Source organism: Sus scrofa, chromosome 3 (assembly GCF_054392235.1).
Source record: "Sus scrofa isolate SSC_HxYL_T2T_F1_AM1 chromosome 3, Sscrofa_HxYL_maternal_Yorkshire_Landrace_v2.0, whole genome shotgun sequence".
Taxonomy (NCBI): Eukaryota; Metazoa; Chordata; class Mammalia; order Artiodactyla; family Suidae; genus Sus; species Sus scrofa.
Genome location: NC_139385.1, coordinates 92,421,808 through 92,440,089, shown reverse-complemented (window position 1 = coordinate 92,440,089; position 18,282 = coordinate 92,421,808). Strand labels below are relative to the sequence as shown.

The 18,282-nt window shown below is 41.5% G+C and overlaps 1 protein-coding gene and 1 long non-coding RNA gene across 12 annotated transcripts in view; both read right to left on the bottom strand.

Moving 5' to 3' along the window:
• Positions 1-9,622, bottom strand: part of XPO1 (exportin 1) — a 45,422-nt gene extending 35,800 nt beyond the window's left edge. For 4 of the 11 annotated variants that reach the window (XM_085019100.1, XM_085019097.1, XM_085019099.1 and 1 more), the window contains exons 1-2: positions 8,649-9,345; positions 5,229-5,360 (exon numbers count right to left, since the gene is read on the bottom strand). Coding sequence is in view for 5 of the 11 variants with exons in the window: in XM_021087484.2 (XP_020943143.1) it covers positions 5,229-5,354 (126 nt within the window). In the remaining 6 variants the exon portion in view is untranslated. Of the gene's footprint in view, positions 1-5,228; positions 5,361-8,648; positions 9,346-9,508 lie in introns of those variants that run through there. The other 7 variants (XM_085019102.1, XM_085019094.1, XM_085019101.1 and 4 more) reach the window with 4 other exon arrangements.
• LOC146404771 (uncharacterized) overlaps positions 1-18,282 on the bottom strand; it is a 1,009,186-nt gene that overhangs the window by 438,303 nt on the left and 552,601 nt on the right. The gene's annotated exons all lie outside the window — the stretch shown is intronic.

The window sequence follows — 18,282 nt, the reverse complement described above, 5'->3', positions numbered from 1 at the left end:
CATCACAAGTGACTAGATATAGTTCCCTAACAAATGTTTAAGGAGTTCCCGTCATTGGTCAGTGGTTAACGAATCTGACTAGCAACCATGAGGTTGTGGGTTCGATCCCTGGCCTTGCTCAGTGGATTAAGGATCCAGCATTGCTGTGAGCTGTGGTGTAGGTTGCAGATGCGGCTCGGATCCTGCATTGATGTGCCTCTGACGAAGACCTCTAGCCTGGGAACCTCCATATGCTGCGGGAGTGGCCCTAGAAAAGGCAAAAAAAAAAAAAAAAAAGAATTCTTTTCCTCTGACAACAGATAGACTATCACATTCATGATTTTTTCCTATCAACCAGCAATACACTATTTACTGTTTAGATGAAAAATTTGACAAATATACACCCACTAATTTAGGTAGTGGTTCTGTACCCTGACAATAACACCAGAAACATTGTGGAACTTGAAAGAAAAATCAGATGCCTGGGTTCTATCCTAAAGGTCTGGTATTAGAGCTAGTGTCTTGAAATACAACCACACATTTTAAATTTGATTTCATTAAGGTCTGATAGCTTCAAAGGGTTGTAATTGTGTTATATAATAACCAGAAAAAATACAAGAAATAGAGATGAGTTATCCAGGGCCAAAGCCCATTTTAGCGGTATTTTGATTCTCTTCCTGAGAATATTTAAATAGATATTAATTTCTAACTAGATAGAGACATGTAAAACAGTAACGAATAGTAAGATATATCAAAGATACATTCCTAGTGTTATCTGGTCAAGATACAACCTCATCTGATTTTTCTGAAGTGATGAGCATTCTACACATAAAATACTTCCCACACTATCACTATTCATTTCCATCTCTGCATAAATCATGTTCCTTTTAAGTCATCCTTCTTGTTGTAATTTTACTCTATAAAGTTGTAACTTCTAGTATTTGCACTTTAGTGTCTTTAATGGTCCTAATACCACTGTCCTCACATAATATATTCTTTTACTAACTTAAAACTCCAGGAAGGGTTCAAAAAGACGCAAAAGGAAAGAGAAAGAAAATCTGGCATCTCCCTGTGTTACTAATTGAAGGGTGAAACTATCTAAGTTGCTAAGCAATAGATAAAAGAGTTCAAGACACTTAACATAGTATTGGAGAAAACAACCAACTCTTCCATATCCTTCCCCCCCCCGCACCCCCAGCAGCCTAGTTGGCTAAAAACAGAAACATGTTTTTAACAGAAGGTAGTCCTAATATTACAGTGCTAAGTTTCCTACTATACTACCATCTAGGCAGAATTTCTATTTACAGATTAAACCCTTCTAATAATTTCATTCCTTCCAAAGTTATACAACCCTTTTAAGAGGCTATATACAGGTGAGTTTGAAATTTTAATTAGCATAATTTCCAGTTGCTATTTCTTTCTAGTTACATATTTTATGATAAACCAAAAACAACCAAAAGACCCCTCACCAAACCGTATTTTAAAACTATGAATCTGTATCACATATGCTAAATCTTCTTCATTATACTTTCAAAAGTACCCTTTAAACAGAATGTCTAAGTATCAGGCACCAGTAACAGTCACTTTACAAAACCTCATCCATCACTAATCCTCCAGTATCTTGCAAGGTAGGTAACACTTTGTAGATGAGATTCTAGAGGAATGACTACAAAATATCCTAGAATAAAATTAAGACATTTAACACTAAAAGAATGTTTTCCACTACAGCCTTCTACTTTTTATTCAAAATAAAAAAGTGGTATATAAGAAACATACTAAACAAGGAAGTTTAAAGATATGACTTTTAGAAAAGGGTTTAACTGACTTTAAACTCTAAGCCTATCTCCTAATATCAGCTTACTGATTATCCAACTGATTTGTCCCATGAAAGATCTAACTACACATAAATTTCTTACTTTTGGGAAAGTTAATTTTGCCTTTATAAATGGAAAATATTTGCAAACACTTTTCTAAATCTATTCATATTAAAAAGTCAAATTTAAAACAAATCATTACATCTTAACACTGAAACATTACTACAAGTAGTACTGCAACATATTCTTTATGATAATTACTACTGCTACTTCAGTTATAAGCCTAGAAGAACACTGTTTAATCATCATACTTTCAGATGTTGTGAACCAGAAATAAGATTAAACAGCAGTGGTAGCTTAATGATGTGATAAAAATTAAATGTCCATCTTCCTAATGTTTTACAGACTTGTTCTTCTAGTAAGTCAAAGTTGAGCCCTTACTTCATGCATTTCAACCTTACTTTCATACTTTTTTCCCAAAGCAGCTGCTTTCTATACATCAATGTTGGGATGAAATGAGGCTTAAAGCCCCATGTTGATGTAGAGTCATCAGGAAACAACTACATGATATGTATAGTAAATTCCAGATTAACTTTTCCAGGAATGCTTTTGGAGACAAGAATACTGGTCAAAAGCCCCTAGGAGTATAAACTGCACTAACGAACAAGCTTACAAAACCACTTTAATTTTTTTTCACTCATACAACTTTCATAGTCTTCTTCCTTTAAAATTTTCTTTATTGGAGTTCCTGTCATGGCTCAGTGGAAACAATCTGACTAGCATCCATGAGGACGCAGGTCGATCCATGATCTTGTTCAGTGGGTTAAGGACCCTGCATTGCTATGAGCTGTGGTGTAGGCCAGCAGCCACAGCTCGGTTAGACCCCTAGCCCGGGAACCTCCATACGCAACAGGTGATGGCCCTAAAAAAACAAAACCCCCAAAACTCTTTATTATAGTGAAATTTATTACAGGGAATAGAAATAATTACGCACTTGTTAATATTTATACATCATTTTTTTGGACTATTATAAAAGATACTGCTACATCCACCTTTCAAAGGTTTCTAAAAAGTATGAAGGCAGAGTTGCCAAATGTGGTGCAACGGGATTGGAGGCATATTGTAAGCACTGGAATGCAGGTTCGATCCCCAGCCCAGCACAGTAGGCTAAGGATCTGGCATTGCCACAGCTGCTTATGCCGAGACTAAGGCTCAGATCTCATCCCTGGCTGGGGAAATCCCTATGCCAAGGGCCAAACCAAAAAAGTATGAAGGCACTCAGGGTTTAATTATGTAAATTTAAATTAGAATCTTGAAGATATAATTTCATATACACTAGCTGAACATTATCACATACCTTTTTAGCAATAAAACTAACAGATATTTGTCACATCACCTTAAAAGGTTTTAATTCAAAAACAAAAGCTTTTTTTTGTCTTTTTGCCTTTTCTAAGGCCGCACCCACAGCATTCCAGGCTAGGGGTCTAATCAGAACCGTAGGTGCCAGCCTAAAGCCACAACTACAGCAACTTGGAATCCGAGCCACCTCTGCAACCTACACTACAGCTCAGGGCAACGCCGGATCCTTACCCCACTGAGCAAGGTCAGGGATCGAACCCATAACTTCATGGTTCCTAGTCAGATTTGTTAACCACTGAGCCACAACAGTAACTCCTCAAAAACAAAAACTTTTACTCTTTTAAAACTACATTAGGTCCACAGATTGAAGTTTCAAGATTGCCCAGTTTCACGTAACATAAAATTTTAAACTTAACAAACATTCCTGTCTCTTCTACCCCCCCACCTTTTTGGTCTTTTTGCCTTTTCTAGGGCCACACCCATAGCACATGGAGGTTCCCAGGATAGAGGTCTAATCAGAGCTGTAGCCGCCAGCCTACGCTACATCCCCAGCCAACACCAGATCAGAGCCTCATCTTCAACCTAAACCACAGCTCACAGCAACACCGGGATCCTCAATCCGCTAAGCAAGGCTAGAGATCGAACCCGTGTCCTCATGGATGCTAGTCAGATTCATTTCCACTGAGCCATGATGGGAATTCCTCGACTGTCTTTCCATTGATAAATAAGTTTCAAACTGATTTTGAAATATTAAACATCAAATATTTAATTTAAACTTATCAAAACATACATCACCTGTAAGCTAATTCCTTACTTTAACAGTTCCACCTTCAGAGTTCCTGTTCTGGCGCAGTGGAAACAAATCCAACTAGGAACCATGAGGCTGCGTGTTCGATTCCAGGCCTCACTCTGTGGGTTATGGATCCGGCATTGCCATGAGCTGTGGTGGAGGTCACAGACACGGCTTGGATCCTGAGTTGCTGTTGCTATGGCTGTGGCGTAGGCCAGCGGCGACAGCTCTGATTAGACCAACCCCTAGCCTGGGACCCTCCATATGCCACAGGTGTGGCCCTCAAAAGACAAAAAACACAAAACAAAACACAGTTCCACCTCTGCAAGTGCTAAAATACAAATAACTGTATAAATGCTTCATATCAGATTTTTTTTTTTTTTTTTTTTTTTTTTTTTGCTTTTTGGGGGCCGAACCCTCGGCATATGGAAGTTCGCAAGCCAGGGGTCTAATCGGAGCTACAGCTGCTGGCCTACGCCACAGCAACTCAGGGTTTGAGCTCATCTGCAATCTAAACCACAGCTCCTGGCAATGCCAGATCCTTAACCCACTGAGCAAGGCCAGGGATCAAACCTGAGTCCTCATGGACACTAGTCGGGGTTTGCTACCACTGAGCCACAACAGAAAAATCCCTGGATTTTTTTTGTCTTTTTCTAGGGCCACACCTGTGGCCTATGGAGGTTCCCAGGCTGGGAGTTGAATTGAATCTGTAGCTGCCAGCCTACACCTCAGCCATAGCAACGCCAGATCCAAGCCTCGTCTGCGACCTGCACCACACACAGCTCACAGCAATGCCAGATCCTTAACCCACTGAGCAGGCCAGGGATCAAACCCCCAACCTCATGGTTCCTGGTCGGATTTGTTAACCACTGAGCCACAAGGGCAACTCCCAGAAAATCCCTGGATTTTTAAAGTAACTTTTATCTGTGAAGTACTTCCGCAATTTAAATGTTTCAAAATGCAATCATATTAGCTTCAAATATATGAAGTACATATAGTAATTTCAAATATATTAAATACAACCTTTAATATCTAAAAAAACATTTAGTACATTGGACTATATCTTTTATTAAAAGGAATAAAGGTTTCTAAAGGACAACCAATATTCCAAAACATCCCACTCTAAACCATTTCAAAATATAATACAATTTTTTTCTCCAGACCACCTCTCACAATACAGAATTCCAATTTAATACAAACTACAGAATACTTTCTATTAAAGGCAGTAATTTAAAATTTTTATTTTAAACATTGTTACACTTCAATGTTTTGATCAGCTACTTTACCTGGGCTCCTTCTCCATGGTATAAGCAATTCACCACATTGTCTAAAAGGTTGATATCCAGTTTTTGGCTGAAATCAAGCAGCTGGCGAGCTGCATGGTCTGCTAACATTGTCATAATTGCTGGCATAGATTACTGAAAATAAAGAAAAAAAATTTAAAGTGCCTGAGAAATTCTGGTATTATCAAAGAATTTCTACTCAAGTTATTTTACTTCAACTATGTTCTTATAAATATTTTAATGAGTATTTTACAGATTTTACCTAACAACTGAGATAGTAAAAGCAAATAAATGCTGAAGTTACTTAGGTACTCCATAACTGCATTAGTCATTAGGATCCACTTTATTTTTAAACCCCAGAAAAAATTCTACTGTTCTTTACACTGATATGTATACACAAAGTTACCCTAACCCATTTAAAAAATAATTAAAGAATTCATGGCCCTAAAAACTGATACAACTCAGTCTTGATCTCAAATTTTTATACAGATGAAGCTCAAATGGCTGTTTCCCCCCCTTCCTAAGTAGGGTCTTCTATTTCAATAAAAGCTCGCTTTCCCTCATTTCATGTTACCTTTATTTTTAAGATACGAAAATTACATGTGGGTGGTATAAAAGTTTTCCTATATATAGAAGAAATATAGTAAGTACCCTTAACCTCTGCAAAATTCAAGTTTCTGCCCTCAATTAAACCATCTATATTTGTTTCTTTTATCTTTGAATGAATTTGAAGATTAAAATTAAAGTGTACAAACTCCTTGACTATATACAGTCTTAAAAAAACCTTTTTGGTAATACATCAAACAAAACATTTTTTAAATTTCCAGGTATTCACTGGCAAAGCATATGGCTGTAAAAGCTTGCCAACTGTTTCCCAAACAAAAACAAACTTTATCATAAGAGAAAAATGAACTTCTTCACCTCAAATAATGTACTGGCCAAAACCTACTGGGGTTCATATGCAATGTTACCCTTTTAAGAGGACGCAACTCTAATGTGCTGGCACACTTTCACATTTTTGTTGCCCAGTATTATAAAAATCTTTCCTTTTACTTTTTCTTCAAAGCCAGAGCCACTTATGTCTGATTGGCTATATCAGTACTCCTCAACGTTTTTTGGGTCAAGATGCCTCACAATCAGAGGAACAGGATAGCTCTTGCCAAATTAAAAAATTTGAAAACTTTTCATACAACTGCAGATGATTCAGGACACCCTGAAAGCCACGCCTCAGGTTAAGTACCCTTGGTTTACTGTACTTAGATCCAACAAGGTCAGATGGTCATCTCTACTTCTCCCCCACTTAACCTTTCCAGATCAGGAAATGAGTGGTTAATTTGATTACCTTATGTTTGGACAAACTAGCTTGATAGGAAAAGGGCACTATTTCTTGGCTATTTTACTACGGTTTAAAAATATTCTTAAAAATGGCAGTAATTTCAACTCGAATGTCTTAATGATAATGTCAGTTACGACAAAGTAAAAGTCGGAAAGATCAATCAGATAAAATATAAGATATAATGTAAAAATTGAGAAATTAAGAGTTTAAGGACTTTCATTCAAGTTTTTTGATCCATTGACAACAAAACTGATGAGATTTCAAAAATTTCTACCAGCAGTTACTACCTAACATAATCTTTGACCTAAATATTAATACAAAAAAGGAAATATATATTTCACAAATTAAAGCGTTAAATCTCTCCCCTTCAAGTGTCATGTAATTTTAAAGGATCAGAACAATCTTAAAAATTGAGCCTGAAAAGCAATGTCCACGAAGAATCAAGATCTACATATCAAATGTTCTATGGGGGGGAGTTAATTAAAAACTGAACGAACTTTTCTCCTATTTAGTCCTATCATAATGTAATAGCCAAAACAAAAAATAAAGTAACTATAAAAAGTTTCATTTTCAAGTACATTGTCTTTACAGAGTTCAAGACAAATCCTGTGAAAAAGCAGGTTTAGAATAGAAGCTTCTGTTAAATACAGCAGGGTATGCCACCCTTAGAACTAGCGCCTATCTTCGAAATGACCTACCTAGTCTTAAACTGTACGTAGTACAGAAATGGCGGCTTTCTGGTCAATGCCAAGCACATTTAGTCTCCCAAATTAAATAGCTTCCAAAACATTCTTTCCACCAACAGCAGTGTCCAACGCGCTTAAGATACACAATCAAGCAGATAGCAAAACAGCCAAAGCGGGAGGTGAAAGAAACCACAAAAGCTTTCTCCGTTCCTTGGGACACTCAATGCTAAATTCCACTCACTGCACAGCAAATACAAGGTACTGTCCAGCCATGTGGTGACTCTACAAGTGACTACCAAAATACCTTCACAGCCACTTCAAACTGGCAGCTACACACTGCCAGCTCCCATCCAAAAGCCAAAAAATCATAACCGTTGCTTAATGATAACTACATAGTAGGTCAAAAAACAAGTCGCTACAAGGAGAAAGACTGCTACTTTAGGTGTGTGGGCAATTGCCTGCTTCATTCAGTAGAAACACACCTCACTAAGGCCCGCCCTCCCCTCTCTTCCCACCCGAACCGATCCGCAGCACTTCTAACTATAGCATACTGGAGCACGCACTCACCCCGCCCATACTCGGAGGAGGCATTTAGACCAGGCGCCTGAAGTTCACCGCCCCATTCTCAATGCAGCATGGCCTCTGCGTGATCAGAGGTCCGTGCTGGGCAGATCTTTAATGCTTCCTCTAGTACACCGCTTCCTTCCACCCACCCCAAACTCAGACATCGGAATGAAGCAGAATCAGGATATTGTCCACTGTACAGCGCCAGCAGTAAACGTTTTGATCACTTAACACACTCAAGTCCGTGAAAGCAAAACTACAGCATGGAACCTCACCTGCAGATTCCCCCCCCCCCAAAAAAACCAAATAACCTTCCCTACTTTTAATCCTACTTTGCAAAAACCCAAAGATTCTGAGTTTCCCTGCAGGAGGAGCAGGCATCAGCCCCTCCCTCCCGCGATCCCAAGCTCTCCACCGAGGGGCCACGTGATGCAGGCGGACGTTTCAATGCTGCTGCACTAAATATTTCTGGAAACTTCCACTCCTAATAATTTCCTGAGATGTTCCTGAAATCACCCTAACTTCTCCCCGGCCCCTTGGGCTGGGGAAGCCCTTCCACTCCCGCGCCGGGCCCCACTTCACTATCACGCTCCTTGCCTTCCTCCACCGCTACCCGCACACGCGAATGACCCAAGCAAGCGCTCCCCTCCCGCGGCCGCCTCCCCGCCTCCATCCCCCAGCGGCAGAAGCGGCTCCATTCAATCGCAGGCTGTGCTGTGGGCCCGCCGCCGCCTCCCCGGCTCGTCTCCCGCGGCCGCCGCCGCGCCCCACACCAGCCTCCTCCCGCCCGGCCGCGCCGCCGCCCGACCCTCGGCCCCGAAGACACAGTCGACTTACCCAGAGATTGAACCAACTGCTTCTTCCTTCCTTGTCGGGGGATTAGGGCGAGGGAAGATGGGGAGGGGGGGAAGAGGGGAGGAAATCAAGGTGGGTTTCACAGTTTCCCCACCTTAAAAAAAGAAATTAAAAAAAAAACGAAGGCGATAAGGGCAAAAAAAAAAAAAAAAGCTCAATATTTACTATCTCAGGGACACCTCCCCCCGACACACACACCCACCCTCCCCCCCAAAAAAAGAAGGGGAATTAATATGTGGAATAAATGCTCCCGCCTGGCTGGGGCGTGAGGGAAGGGGGAGGGGAACCGGGTCAGGTCCCAAAGATTCAGCCCCAGGGGGACGCTCCAGCCACAGGCGGCAGCAGGAGCGGCAGGAGTAGGGGGTGTAGAGTCCACACGGTCGGGGGACGCTCTGCTGCCAGTTACAGTCCGACTCCCCCCTACCAAAATACGGCTCCCTCTCTCACGCGGCTCCGGTGCTGGGCCCCCCCCACCCAGGCTCGCCTAAACTTTCCCCCCTTCTCTTGCTCCTCAGCGACTGGTGGTTCCCCCCTCCCCCTCTGGGTGGTTGCACGGACTGCAGCAGCAAAGACTGGAACAGGCACCGCCGCCGGGGCTGTAGCTACTGTTGCTCTTGCTGATGCTGTAGCTCCCGCTGCTCCTGCCGCGGCCGCTGCAGCCGCTTCTCCCCCTCCTCCTAGTGCCTCAAACTCGGAACCGGTTGAAACCGGTTCAGACTGGGAGATTCCATCTCGGTTGAGTTTTCAGCCCATGGCGCCGCGGAGCGTTTGGAACCTGGGCCTCCGCCCCCAGTCCGCTTGCCCATTGGCCGCTTCCAGCCATAGCCGCGCCATCAGCCTACCTCCTATTGGTCATATCGCCCATCAATCTCTGCTCTAGGCTCCACACGAGCCCGCCGCTTCGGCCCCCGCCTCTTTCCAGCAGCGATTTGCCCGCAGAGTGGGGGAAGGGAAGTGGGGCGGGTCGCAAAGGAGCGAGGAGGGGGGGTGGAAGAGGAGAAGGTGGGACGAAGAGCTAAGCAGAGCAGAGTAGAGAGCGAAGAGAAGCCGCGCGGAAGATTGGTTCGAGAGGTCTGTCAATCAAATATAGCCCGCCCTCAACTTCCCGTCCTCCTCCCTCCGCTCCCCCTCCCAGGGCTTAGCCCGCAGGCCCGGCCTTTCCGGCCCGTTCATTGGCTGGGCGCCTTTGGTGACGAAGCGGGTGGGGCGCAGCTCGTGAGCTGGTGGAGGCGCGAGTTTAAGCGCGGCGCGCGGCCGCCTGCGTCCGCTCGGCTACTCCCGGACTCGCGTTGGTCGGCCCCCGCCGGCTCCCGCCTAGCTGCAGGGCCTTAACCCGCAGTGGTCGGGACCTGTCCCCCACCCATCGGATGGGGGCTGTGCAAAAACTAGGGCACACCCAGTTTTTTTTTAATCGGAGAGGGGCGGGGTGGAAAAAAGGAGCGAAAACAACACAACGGAGGCCAGTCGTAGGCCCCAGACCGGGTTTGGGGCCGAGATGTTGAGAGGTTGGGGTGAGGTATGGGGCACGCTCCCTTGGCGCCTCTTACTCCTCTCCGAGACGTGGGAAAGTTACCTAAGTAGTTCTTGGGCAAGTCTCCTTCAAATTTTAACTCGCCGTCTCCCCAGGTTGGAATTTGGCTGCTTCAACAACCAATTCTTCCTAAAAATTAAGACACTGTAATCCCTGTAATTGGTTTAACATCCTGTGCTTTTTGCTGGGTAAGCTTGAGTGCCAGCTGCCCTTGATCTTCCTTTACCTTCGCTTTTTCCTTTCGGGTAGTTACCCTTCACAAATTTCATCATCACCAAGTAGTATTTTCTATGAAAGTCACACGCACGTGGCCCTTCACATGGTTGTCTCTCTTGTCCGCAAGTGCCCTCCAAGTAAGCTTTACTGATTGTTCTTTGCTGAAGAAACAGCAAGCAGCCCACCAACATTTAGTAGGCCCATTGTGCCACCAAGAGGTTGATAAATGGTTTATTAAATCACAGTTTTCTTCAGCAAATTCTCACTTACAGTGGACAAAGGCTAATACCCAAACACTGCTTAAGAGTAACTCTCTCACCCTCCAATAGGTTTGCCAAAATGATGTTGGATTACTTTGAGACCTAAGATTTTTTATTCATTGCTTAGCTTGAATGGTATCAAACCAAACTGTATTATGTATGTGACGAATACACTGATCATCTGGAATACTTACATCCTATTACAGGACTGTCCTGTTTTTTAAAAAGTTTTTCCTCCACATTTTCAGCTCTTGCACCAGGCCACTGATTTTTTTAGATGCCAGAACAATGAATAAAAATCGACTGGTTTGTAAGACCTGGCTTTGCTGAGAATGTGACCTTGGGCAAGTCTCTTGACCTCTTTGGGCCTCAGTTTCCTTTTCACTCATTAATGAGACTCATATCATCCATGCCTGTCTCATCTGTATAGAGATCAAATGGGTGTGAAAGAGCAGTGTGGCCCATAAAGCACTAAATAGTCCCAGTTTTCTGTCCTCTTCTTTAGCTCTTCTCGTCTTTAAGTCATATCCCCTAGGAGATCATATCTCTCTGGACCATAGTTAATCAGATGTAAACATTTAGCCCATTATTTTTGCCTAGAGTTAGCCAAAATGGAGTATTCAATATAAACTTATTAACAAGCGCAAAATGAAGTGACTGGAGGAGATAATTCTGTATGATCACTGTGTTTTCAGAATCAATTTCAGAAAACATGTCTGACATATTTAAAATCCTTTTTACATTATCTCCATTTGTTGGAAACAAGACTTCAAAGGTTGAAGTGGGCCATGAATAAGGAAATGTTAATAAACTGTATCAAATGCCTGCCTGCTTGTCTAGCCCTCTGTTAGAGACCTTTCTCAACAATTTTCAATGAATTCTTAACAGCAGCAATGTGAGGTAGTTGTTCTTTTTCAGATCTTGCTCCTGCTTCCTCCGGACCCTCTATTACATGTACTGATGCATTCACACCACCCCACAACAGTTGAGTCAATTTAGAACCCATTTGTGTTCTTTTTACTAGTCCACATTGTCTCACCAAACAATGGCATTCCTCAGAAATAAAAGAAACAGAAACTCACAAATTCCTTTTTACTACTTGCCACTTATTTCTATTAAAATCTCTTTAATTGAAAAACTAATACATGATCATGTTTAACAATTCAAACAATAGAGAAAAGTACCTACAGTAAAAAGTAAAATCCTGGAGTTCTGTCGTGGTGCAGTGGAAAGGAATCTGACTAGGAACCATGAGGTTGTGGGTTCAATCCCTGGCCTTGCCCAGTGGGTTAAAAATCCAGAGTTGCCGTGAGCTGTGGTGTAGGTTGCAGACGTGGCTTGGATCTGGGGTTGTTTGGCTGTGGTGTAGGCCAGCAGCTACAGCTCTGATTAGAACCCTAGCCTGAGAACCTCCATATGTCGCTGGTGCGGCCCTAAAAGGACAAAAGACAACAACAACAAAAAAGTACTCTTCATGTGCACCCCGCCCTCCCCATTCTTTCTTTTGCCCAGGGATAATCATCATTAAGAGTTTGATGTGTACGCTTTAAGATATCTTCTATGCATTACAGATATACTTGCTTTGTGTTTTCTTCAACATATAGGACATCATACTATATATATTATTTTGCTACTTGCTTTTTACCTAAGTCAGAATGTATAAATCCACCTCCTCCTTATTAATAGCCCCTGGTCTCCCCTATCTTCTCAGTACTATGAATTACTCAACCATTCCCCTACTGAACACAATCAGGCTATTTCTCATTTTCCCTCTTACAAATAATGCTGCAGGGACTATCCCTATACATTTATCCTTTGGTCACAAATGTGAATATATTGCTAAGTTCCGATCCTAAAAGTGGAATTACTGTGTCAAAGGCCATATATATTTGTTATTGTGAAAGGGACTGCCAAGATGTCCCCTAAAATGATTGTGTCAACGTATTTACCCACCACAGTACATGAACAGTATCTGTTTATTCCCTGTCAAGGCCATAGATATTTGCTATTAAGGTCATACCAGAGTCAATTCTTTGCATTTTAATTTGATCTTTTGGCTCTGAAGACAATCTCTACTGACTGTGAGCTCTTCAAGGAATACACAAATTATAAGATTAAATGCCCATATGATGTAATAAAGAAATTTGAAGTAAAAGTATACAATAAACCTATTATCTTAATAATGGAATTGGTCATTTCACTCTTTTTGAGAAAACTAATATAACTTTGCCCTCAGAGATACAACAATGACCTTCCAACATGCATTTCTTCCTACCAGTCATAAGAAATGGGCACTTAGACTGAAAATACCATGAGTCTGACTCACTGGGTGTATTCCTGTACTAAGTATAAATTCACAATTCCATGGGCTTTTTCTTCCAGTGATTCTCTAGGGCATGTTTGTGACTTTGTAAGGCCTGAAAGGAAGCACCGGGAGAAGTATTTCTGTGTACATATCTTATGAGGAAATTGTTTCTCTATTTGCTTTTACAAACGCTTCATAAAATAATACATCACATCACTATGTTCATTTTGGATTTCAAAAACATTACCGGTATAACTTGGACAACAGTACAATTGTGTCTGATGCTGAAGTGTGGAGGTGGGAGAGGAGGGATCCTTTTTTTAAGATAAAATTGACCTTAGAAAGTGCAGTCCAGGTTGCAACCCTATTCCTATCAAATGCAATTTACAGTGTTGGAATGTTTATGGAAAATTATTAATATTGTTTGTGGAGCTAAACTCCCTATATGTCTGATGGATGGAGTTCCCATTGTGGCTCAGCAGTAACAAACCCGACAAGGATCCATGAGAACTCAGGTTCCATCCCTGGCCTTCCTCAGTGGGTTAAGGATACATACAGCGTTACCGTGAGCTTCGGTATAGGCTGGCAGCTACAGCTCTGATCACCCCTAGCCTGGGCACTTTTATATAGTTCTACCAGGTGATATTCAACCATAGGGCCCAGACTCTCTTACTCATATAGAACTGAGAGATGAAGTGTCATTTCACTAAGATCATTCTTGGACAGGACAAGTGAAGCCACAGAGATGTTTTTGCTGAAGTATTTCTAAGCTGAAATAAAATAATGAGCAGGAGGTTGGGGTCTGCATATATAATAAGTAAAAAACAAACAAACAAAAACCACCTAGAGAAGGTAAAGTTGGTACCTGTCAATAAGAAAGATATGTCATTTCTTTCCTGAATAAACATACCATCATCTAAAATACAATTCAGATCAGAAAAGGAAGAAAAATAAAGGAAATGAAGAGGTGATACTGATCCATTCATTAAACAAATATTATATTGAGAGCCCAGTATTTGCTGATCACTGACCTAAGTGCTGAGGATTCCAGAGGGAGCAAATTCTACAAAAATCTCTACTTTCATTGGATTTAACTCTAATGGAGGACACTGGGAGTAAATAACGAGTCAGAGAAATGGTGTATAGTGCTAAGGTTAAAAGTGAATCTGGGGGGGGAGGGAATTTGTGAGTTCCCTGATGGATCAGTGGGTTAAGGATCCAACGTTCTCACTGCTCTGGTGCAGGTTCAGTCCGTGGCCTGGGAACTTCCACATGCCACAGGAGCAGACAAAAGAAAAAAAAGAAAGAAAATGTTCTTAGCATAGCATTAAATGATCACTTTATTAAAAAAAAAAATCTGGGGGTAGTTCTCTGGTGGTCTAGTGGTTAGGATTCAGTGGTTGCACCACTGATGCCCAGGTTCAATCCATGGTCTGGGAACTGAGATCCCACATCAAGCCATTGCGACCTACGGCTAAGACCAAAAAAAAAAAAAAAAAAAAAAAAAAAAATCTGGGCATGGGAATTGGAATGGGGAATGGGAATGGGGGTGGTACAATTTTAGATAGGGTGCCTGGGAAGGTGATACCTAGAAAGTAACAGTCAATAAAAGATCTGATGGAGGAAATTTCGCTTGTGGCGTAGTGGAAACAAATCTGACTAGAATCCATGAGGATGTGGGCTCAATCTCTGGCCTCGCTCAGTGGGTTAGAGATGCAGCGTTGTGGTAAGTTGTGGTATAGGTCACCAATACAGCTCAGATCCTGTGTTGCTGTGGCATTAGCTAGCACCTATAGCTCCAATTTGAGCCCTAGCCTGGGAACTTCCATATGCCATGATGCAGCCCTAAAAGCAAAAGAAAAAAAGATCTGAAGGAAATGAAGGAGGATATCCTTGCAGGAGAAGAACCCTCCAGGCAGATGGAAAAATAAAAGCCCTGAGACAGCCTGTTTGCTTTATTTACACTGGTGTGTTAGACACAGCTCAACTGTCTCCTAGGAGCCAATTGTTAAATCTTCAAGAATTTTGCAAGCTGGTTGTCAAACACAGCCACTATTAAAAAATTAAATAAACTTATTATTAAGTAAATAAATTATAATAAAACAAAGGTAATAATACTTAAAATTTATCACTTCCTAATTAAGTTACTGCATTTTATTATCTATGCTCTTGAGATTATTACATTAACAGTATTTGCAAGTTGGAAATACTATAAAATGACGTGCTACTGTGAATCTCTTCACAACTTCACAATTTGTGACATCAGGAGTTCCCATTGGGGCTTAGCCGGTTAAGAACCCAACATAGTATCCATGAGGATGTGGGGTTTTTTTGTTGTTTGTTTGTTTGTCTTTTTGCATTTTGAGGGCTGTACCCATGGCATATGGAGGTTCCCAGGCTAGGGATCTATAAGAGCTGTAGCTGCTGGCCTACGCCACAGCCACAGCAATTCGGGATCCGAGCCACGTCTGTGACCTACACCACAGCTCACGGCAACACCGGATCCTTAACCCACTGAGCAAGGCCAGGGATCAAACCCCCAACCTCATGGTTCCTAGTTGGATTCGTTAACCACTGAGCCACGACGGGAACTCCAGGATGTGGTTTTGATCCTTGACCTCGCTCAATGAGTTAAGATCTAGAGCTGCCGAAAGTTGTGGCATAGGTCACAGATGTGGCTCAGATCTGGTATTGCTTTGGCTACGGTATAGGCCTGCAGCTGCTACAGCTCTGATTTGAGCCCTAGCCCAGGAACCTTCGTATGCCACAGGCGTGGTCCTAAAAAAAAAAAAAAAAACAAAAACCAATTTGTGACATCACGTTGGTAGCTTGAAATTGGCCTTGGTGGCAGTACTTATACCATAGAAGTCAGTTAAAGCAACAAAGGGGCCAGATGATGTAGGGCCTTACTGTACACTGCTGTAAAAGCTTTGACTTATTTTCTCAGTGAGATTGGGAGCCAATCAAGTATTTGGATAGAGACATGATGACTTGACCTGACCTCCAATTTTAGCAGGAAAATTCTAGATGTTGTGATGAGAATAGGCTTGGGAGCAGGAATAGAAATAGGGAGATCTATTAGGAGACTCTGTGTTAATCCAGAGATAGACTATGGCTAGGATCACAGTGTTAATCATGAAAGGATTAAAATTCTGAATATATTTTGAAAGTAGGGTCAAAAGTATTTCCTACAGAATTGGATTGGGATGTGTAAGAGAGAGGATTTGAGGATGACTCCATGGATTTTGGCTTGAGTGACTGGAAAGGTATAGTTTTCCATTTTCTGAGATGAGCTTCAGGAGGAATATGTTGAGGGAAATGGGGCCAAATTAGGATCTCAATTACCCATTGCCCATAAATTCCTTAAAGGCATGGGCTTTGTGTCAGGTTCTTAGTTGTGCTTAATAAATGTTTGTTGAACTTATGAATTAATCTTTTTTTTGGCTTTTGCAATTAAACGAAGTCATGGAAATTAATGTTGACGAGAAGATGTTACCAGATGTGAAATTCTGCAACTCTATGACTAAACAAAAGGAGAAAAGCTACTAAACACCACTCCAAACTAGGCCCATTTTCTTTCCTTTAATTCTCACCACTTAGGTGATCTGTCTATCACTTTGCCCTAATCTTTCTGCCTGTCTCATGCTCTCATTGTCTGATCACAAGCAGAAAATTTAAAAAGCTTACCAGAATAGTAATATTACCAAATTTTGATAACATTTTGTCAAAATTCTATTTCAAGACCTTATTATCCTATAATAAATTGAAAATAGATTCTGATAACAATTAAAAAAAAAAAAACTATCACATGCCCTGACTTTAGAAAGAAAGAACACAGCTAAGTTAGTTGATCAATTTCAGTGGTTCTCAATGGAGCAATTGCATCCCCAAGGAGACATTTAGCAATCAAACATTGTCTCATAAAAAACACTGTTAGCCAATGTCAGATCCATACAAAACACGTTACAAGCCCAGGAAGATTGGAAGGTATTGGTAATAATAAAAATAAGTATATTGGAGTTCCCGTTGTGGCGCAGCAGAAACGAATCTGACTAAAAACCATGAAGTTTCGGGTTCGATCCCTGGCCTTGCTCAGTGGGTTAAGGATCCAGCGTTGCTGTGAGCTGTGGTGTAGGTCGCAGACGTGGCTCAGATCCCTGATGTTGATGTTGCTGTGTCTGTGGTGTAGGCCAGAAGCTGTAGCTCCAATTCAGTCTCTAGTCTGGGAACCTCCAAACGCCACAGGTGCAGCCCCCCCCAAAAAAAGTATAATAACAACTAACACAAAGATGTTGTTGGTTTATCAGAACTGGTCAGGGAGAATGTGCAACTAACACCTAGAGGGTAGCTTCCAGGGATGTTGCTAACATCTGGCAATGCACAGGATGGATCCCCATGACAGTTATTCAGCCTCAAGTATCAACAGTGCAGAGGTTGAGAAACCCTAATCTAGTTTAAAATATTTGAAGTTATTCTGGCCCAGTAGTGAGAGGAAAAAAAGCTGAACCTCAACTAGATCAGTGTTTCTCAAACTTTATTTTATATATGAATCACCCAGTGAGAAATACAGATTATGATTCTGGGGCAGGGCTTGAAATTCTGCATTTCTAACAAACTCTCTGGAGATGGTGATGCTGATAGTCCTTGGTTTGAGTAACAAGGCATTAGATTATGACACCATAGTGTCTTTTGGAGTGAGATGGGACAGGGATTCCTTAAGAATTTGTACTGAGAAGTCCCCCAAAATAATGTCTGAGGCATGATATTTGCAAGTTTGTACTCAGCTTATAAAAAATATGTTATTTTTGGGTACTCTGTATTTTGCAATTCTTTCCTCCTGGGAAAAGCTTTAAAGGGTATTTCTAGAGCAGAAGAAATTCCTCCCTGAATAGATCAAATTAGCATAATAAATGTTAGTAGAAAAATCTCTGTACATCACCCTGCCTTCAGGGGGAGGGGGTTAAATAATTTCAAAGGAATTTCTACATGCTTGAGAATGTCAGAATCAAATAGCCATAGAACATAACCCAGAAAGATCAGAAGAGGAAAGTAATAACAACAGCAAGTATAACCTCACACCAGTCAGAATGGCTATCTTCAAATACTCTACAAACAATAAATCCTGGAGAGGCTGTGGAGAAAAGGGCATCCTCCCTGGAACTCTGATGGAAATGCAAATTAGTGCAGACACTATGGAAAACAGAATGGAGGTTCCTTTAAAAACTAAAAATAGAGCTACCATATGATCCAGCAATCCCACTCCTGTGCATATATTTGGAGAAAACTAATTGGAAAAGTTACAGG